At 36.4% G+C, this 7,070-nt stretch overlaps 1 protein-coding gene across 3 annotated transcripts in view; it reads right to left on the reverse strand.

Annotated features, from left to right (window-relative positions):
- PDGFC (platelet derived growth factor C) overlaps window positions 1–7,070 on the reverse strand; it is a 275,156-nt gene that overhangs the window by 112,154 nt on the left and 155,932 nt on the right. For all 3 annotated transcript variants that reach the window (XM_004382032.3, XM_023736602.1, XM_023736603.1), the window contains one exon: window positions 5,887–6,082. In XM_004382032.3, coding sequence (XP_004382089.1) covers window positions 5,887–6,082 — 196 coding nt within the window. The remainder of the gene's footprint in view (window positions 1–5,886; window positions 6,083–7,070) is intronic.

Genomic DNA, 7,070 nt, shown 5'->3' on the forward strand with positions numbered 1-7,070 from the left:
CCCCCCCATCCCTAGTAACCAACAAAGATTGTTACATTTTGTGTGTGAACTTTTTCATGGGTTTTTACAATAGAGGTCTCATACAATATTTGTCCTTTCGTGATTGACTTATTTCACTCAGCACAATGTCCTCCAGTTTCATCCATGTTATGAGATGCTTCACAGATTTATCATTGTTCTTTCTCGTTGTGTAGTACTCCATTGTGTGTATGTACCACAGTTTGTTTATCCATTCATTTGTTGATGGGCATCTAGGTTGTTTCCATCATATTGCTATTGTGAACAATGCTGCCATGAACATAGGTGTGCATATGTCTATTCGAGTGACGACTCTTATTCTCTAGGATATATTCCTAGGAGTGGAATTGCTGGATCGTATGGTATGTCTATTTCTAGCTTTCTGAGGAAGCACCATATCTTTTTCCAAAATGGTTGTATTATTTTGCATGCATTCTTATATATTCTTCAAGGCCCAACGCACACTGCATTCCCATACCACTCTCGATTATTACTAATATTTCTATGCTTTAATCCTTGTATCACTTCTTATTTATAACACAGTACTACAGCAGATACTATTGCTTGTCTACATAACTACAATGTACCCTCTCCTCCTTCCTTGAAACAGAAGCATTTTTTTTAGGTAATCAACCTGCATGTATTTCGGCACAAATGGGCCCCGAAAGGCAGCCTCGGGTGAACAGTGAACGCTCTAAGCCAACCTGGCTTCCCTTCCCTTTGCCAGCGTGTGAGGTGGGCAGACACAGAAACTAACCCCAACGCCAGGCAAAACGTTCTTAGCTGGTCTTACAGAAGGGTCCCCTCAGCGTACCTCAAAAAGGTACTGATTTTTTGGTTTATTTTTTCTTTTTCTTGCCATCACGAAGAGGGCAGAAATTGAGTCACAGTTGTGCTGTTGTCATTAGGTGCTGTCAAGTCGGTCCCAAAGCAGCCCTATGTACAACAGAACGAAACACTGCCCGGTCTGGCACCATCTCCACAACCGTTGTTATGCTCGAGCCCATTGTTGCAGCCACTGTGTTAATTCATCTCGTTGAGGGTCTTCTTCTTTCCTGATGACCCTCTACTTTACCATGCATGACGTCCTTCTCCAGGGACAAGGTCCCTCCTGATAACATGTTCAAAGTATGTGAGATGTAGTCTCGCCATCCTTGCTTCGAAGGAGCGTTCTGGTTGTACTTCTTGAAAGACAGATTTGTTCGCTCTTCTGGCAGTCCATGGGATATTCAATATTCTTTGCCAACAGCACAATTCAAAGACGTCAATTCTTCTTCAGTCTTCCTTATTATTCTCAGTTACCTAGCTACTTACTCTCAGGCCCAGTTTTGCAGATTCAGGATGGAAAGATAGGCTGGGAAGTTTGTATGTGAGGGGCTTCAAGTGATATCTATGCATCTCTCAGAGTTAAAATTTAAGGTCATTTATGCCACATAGTGATTAGTGGCATCTTTTCTTTCTGCAATCCTTTTAAGCGGCCAGTGAAAACATTATGCATGGAAAATAAATTCTTTATGATACACGGATGGGTCTCTAAGGTCATTATCAACAAAATAAAAACACTGCCTTTTTTTCAGTCATGTGGCCATGAAATTAGGAATATTTGTATTGTTTTCATAAAACATTTGTTTCTTTAAAATCTGATCAAACACAGCTTTCACTGGCCTTGTAATGTTGATGTAAGAAATCTATACTAACCTTGAATGCTGTATCTGCAATGGTGAAACACAAAAAATGAGTTTTTGAGGTCTGCATGGAAGGGTTAATCCATTTACCCCCTTCTCTCCAGAATAAATTATTAAGCATTACTTATAGACTGTTGATGGTAAAAATATACAGGCTATGATTTAGAAAAGGGACAACGAAGCCATATAAACATAACCAGTTACAGCAATACTGTACTCTGTGTTTACTGTATTCTGGGATTGATGGCATTTTATTGCAATTGCCTACCACTTGTCTGCCTCTTTTCCCAGACTAGGAGCTACTTGAGGGGATGAGCCTTCTCCTCTTCACTTCTGAAGCCCTAATGCCTACCGCAGTGCTCAGTAAATGTTTGTTGAATGTAGAATAAATACATGAGCAAATAACAAGATCATATTAATTCTATTATAAACTGGAAGAAGACAGGAAAATCCTAAGCTTTTTTTTTTAAAGAGAAACTATCAAGTTTTGATCATCTTAAATCTCAAATATAAAAATGTTTATTTCATTTAGTATATTTAGCATTCCTACAAAGCCCTGATGGTGTAATGGTTAGGCGCTTGGCTGCTAACTGAGAGGTCTGTGGTTTGAACCCACAAAGTGGCTCACTGGGAGAAAAGACCTGGCGATCTGCTCCCAGAAAGATTACAGCATAGGAAACCCTATGGAGCAGTTTTACTCTGCTATGAGTTGGAAAAGACTCGATGGCACACAGCAACAAAAACCATTAAATTTTTCTGCACTGGACTATGTTTCTGCCAAGAGAAACTCAGATGCTTTGGTAAAGAAGAGGTACTATTTTAAACTGCACAGACTGATTAACCCATTCATTTTCAAATGCTTTTTCTTAACTTCTTTGTCTCCATAAAACTCTCTATATAACAAACAGATTTTTTATGCCAGAAGAGAAAGAAACAAAAAAAAAAAAAAAGGAGGTTTTCCACTAAAACCTTGTCCTCCTATGAACACCATACGTTGCTAACCTCACAAGCCTGGGAGGAGATACAATCAGTTAGTAATAAGTAAGCTATGACTTAGTAAAGCAAAGGACTAGGACCCCACTAATTCACTCCTGCTTGAACTGTTTCTGTGTTTATTCATCTATTTATATACTCAAAAACCCATCACATACTGTCCCTGCTTCTCAGTTCTTCCATTACAGATCTTTAACACACACACAAAATATTGAAAAACAAGACACATTTTATATCAAAGTCGTTGGGGCAATTATACATATATATATACACATATATACTTGCATATGCATATATATATATACACACACACACATACATTTAAAAGTATGGAGCGAATGAAGCGAATCTTAACAAATTTCAAAGCATCATTGACAAACGGGCCACACTGTTTATCCAAAGCACAATTAATATAGAAATTTACAATGAAAATATATTTTTAAAAACTTTATACATATGAAAATACAAAAATATGCTTTATAACCTGGGCTTAAAGCAGAAAGCTATGGAATTTTTTTAAAATCTTAAACTGGAAAATAATAAAACTAACACATTAATAAAACTGATAGGATACATCTAAAACAGGATGTGAAGAAGTTATTAACTTTATATGACTACAAAACGTCGGCAGTTCAAATCCACCAGCAGCTCCTTGGAAACCCTGTGGGACAGTTCTACTCTGTCCTAAAGGGTCCCTATGAGTCGGAATCAACTCGATGGCAATGGGTTTGGTTTATTTTTCTGGTTTAGTAAGGTTGAAAATATGAGTATTTTCAGCCAACAATATCATTCTTTTATACAGAGTCAAAGAAACTTTTCTTACACTTTTGCACAGGAGAACTGAACACAAGCTAAACATTCATCAATAATAAAACAGACAAAAAGGTTGACTATTTATACAATAGAGTATCATATATCAATGAAAACAAATGACCTAATAAACCATCAACATGAACTAATTGAAAAGTTAATATTTTGTATAGTTTTGCTTGTTTTGAAACATGTATCAAGTCACAATAGAAAACACACAGTATGATTCCATTGATACACATTTCAAAACAGGCAAAAATAAGCAATTTATTACGCAGGGAAATACATGCATGTGGTAAATTACAGAGAAAAGCAGAATGAGTAACAATATTTTGGTTGTTGGTTATATTTGCAGGGGCAAGTAGGGGGTGAAGTCAGGAAAGAACAAGGGAAGCTTCAAAAATATTGGAGGTGTCACTTCTTTTAATCTGAGTGACCACCATGCTGGGTGATAGTTTAATTTTTATTATTTAACTACACATATATACTACACACACACACAAACATATACGTACATACACACCTATAATGCTTCCGCTGCCGTAACACAACTCACTACATGTACAGGTGTCACTTGGCGCTCATGGCTTGGACTTGTGGTAACTGGGGAACGGGCACAAGATCAGGCTAATACTCTAGCTACTCCTGTCATTGTGTATATAGTACAGTCTTATGTCTCTGACCCAGGAGTCTCATGTCTTTTGTTAGCATCCATGTAACTCTGCTAGGCTAACTGGTTAATGTGCACATAGGGAAGAACCTCAGACCTTTCACAGTTTTTGACAAGAGAGTCTTGTTTATGAAAAGGAGACATGAGGTGCAGTATAACAGAGTAAAAAACTACCTGTAAAGGTACTAGGAAACATGGGTTTTATTATTTGTTTAGACACAAAATATGAATGAGATCCAGAGCAGCTATTTTACTTCTCTTGTCTCAGTTTCCTTATCTGTATACTGAAGGGTTAAGTAATGCAGTCTCTAAAGATAGCTAGGATAGCTTCTAGTTCTCAAAGTCGAAAATTACAGATGTAAGCAGAAAAGAAAAAAACAAACAAATGAAATGCATAGTCCCAGAAACTAATGTGACAAAAATAAAACTATGTTAAAGATACAAATGATGATGACAGCAAGTATAAAGTTTATCTCATCTGTACTGAAATATTTATTTATAAAAATACCATAAAATGAAAATTCTCTTTTAACACCGTATAGCAAAGAGAAAACAAAGAATCTTGCAAAGAAACTCACGTAAAATATTTTCACAATATACTAATGCTACTAAACTGAAAAATTTTCAAGAAGACCCCCAACCTTGACAAGTATATTCACACGGGATTTAAGGAGTAGTACTGGTATGACATGCAGTGGGTGGTCTTCTGTGGGGGTGAGATACTCTAGGTGACTGGTTCATGGATGCTTCTAGGAGAATTATGATGACTTCCTCCCTGGCAAGGCACATTAGCCTAGGTTTCTCATTCTGGCTTTCTGAACTGTATTTCTTCTTTGTGAGAAAATATTCCAACTTCTTAATTCTCTCTCTGTGTGTATACCTACGCATGTGTTTGGGTAATATGTACCCATGGATACGGTTTATTGTTTATTTTACTGATTCTGCTGTCAGGAAGTCCAAATATAAAAATTTTAGCATAGTTCTGGCACAGCTGTATTTCTTTACTTGGCTTTTATTCTCTATTCCTTATTTAAAAGGGTGTTTAAGTGCTTGGTTACTAATTTAAAGGTTGGTGGTTCAAGTCCACCCAGAGGTACCTCGGAAGAAAAGCCTGGTGATCTACTTCAGAAAAATCAGCCATTGAAAACCCTATGGAGCACAGATCTACTCTGACACACACGGGGTTGCCGTGAGTTGGAATCAACTTGACAGCAACTAGTTTTTTTGTTTTGTTTTGTTTTACTTTATATGCACCTTTACCATAAATTGCCCCAAATTACTTTCATAAGTAGGTAGAAAATATTGACTGTATATGTACATGTTTGTGTCATCTGATTTTAAATGAAACACAGCTTAAATAGGGCTGTAAATTTCTTAGATCCTGAGAAAAACTTAATAGAACAAAAATCCATTGCTTTTGAGTCAATTACGACTCATAGCAATCCTATAGGAAAGAGTAGAACTATCCCATATGGGTTTCCAAGGCTGTAAATCTTTGCGGAAGTGGATTGCCACATCTTTCTCTCGTGGAGTGGCTGGTGGGTTTGAACCACCAACCTTTCGGTTAGCAGTTGAGCATTTAACCACTGCACCACCAGAGCTCCCTGAATAGAACAAAAGCTGCCATTTAAAGTTACATCATCCAAATGAAGTAACAAGAAAGACTGTAACAGTTGTTACACTGTTGGAATTTCAAGTATGATAACTTACTTGCATACGTCATCTTCTGGGTCTTCAAGCCCAAATCTTTCATCAAATGTTAGTTGTATCCATACATTCTCTTCTACTGCTACTAATCTCCATACCAAGACCATATTTCTTGGATAAGTATGAGGGAACCTCGGACTGTGAATACTTCCATTAGTAGACACAGTAATAATTCTCTCATGCTGCGGATCTTGTACTCCTAAAGCAAAAATATACATAGAGACAGACATTTAGAACAGACAATTCAAAATTATAGGTTTCAATTTTTTTTTTTTTTTATCATTCCTGTTTTTCACCAGGCAAGTGTTGGGTATGCTTTATACAACATAAACCAAGAACCACTCTTATCAGAATTTACCCATAAAAAAGGCTGCTTTGACATTATTGAATAAAAACCTGTGTGTATCTGTACTTTGAAAGAACACAGGAAATTCACCTTTTTAAATCTAATTTCTGAAATGTCAACTATCAACCCTTTTGTATTTCTGAAATCACAATAAGGATAGGTTCAGTCCTAATCCACAAGACTGATCAAATATGAATCATCTGAGAATAGAAACTTGACATAACTCCATTAAAAACATTGCAGTCTGTTAATGAAAGATAAGCATTAATTCCATATATGCAAAATATCAAAAGTCTTAAGACAGTTGAGGAAAAAGAAATGTGAGGATGCAAGAGGCAGAAGTGGACTAACATAAGAAGAAGTTATCAGCTTTTTCTCAGTGATCTTTGACATGTTACTTCGCACACCACACCACACACCATTTAGAGCTTTTTTACTTGCTCTTTATTAGACATGCTTTCGAAACTGAGCTGAGAAAATGAGCTCAATAACAGCTTACAATTTGGGACCATAACTTTTGAAAAAGGATGTCTAATACAAGCCCCAACTTCTCATGAACTAGAATTACTAGATGACCTCAAACCTTAAGTGACCTTGAAAAGAAAAATGAGATCAAAATAACAGTCTCAATGTCCTTTTATAAAGGGGCCATTAGTACTATGTGAAGATATCATTAAAATATAAGAAATGCTGCAGGACTTCTCAGTGCGTTTAATCTGGTAATATGAATTTTGAATCTCTAAGAGGAGAATGTAGCATAAAACAGTTCTCAAATTTATTAGGCATGAAGTCTTTTTACATTTGGGAAATGCTAAAATATCTTTTTCTTCGATTAGAGTTT

Source organism: Trichechus manatus, unplaced genomic scaffold, assembly GCF_000243295.1.
Source record: "Trichechus manatus latirostris isolate Lorelei unplaced genomic scaffold, TriManLat1.0 scaffold00089, whole genome shotgun sequence".
NCBI classification, from domain to species: domain Eukaryota; kingdom Metazoa; phylum Chordata; class Mammalia; order Sirenia; family Trichechidae; genus Trichechus; species Trichechus manatus.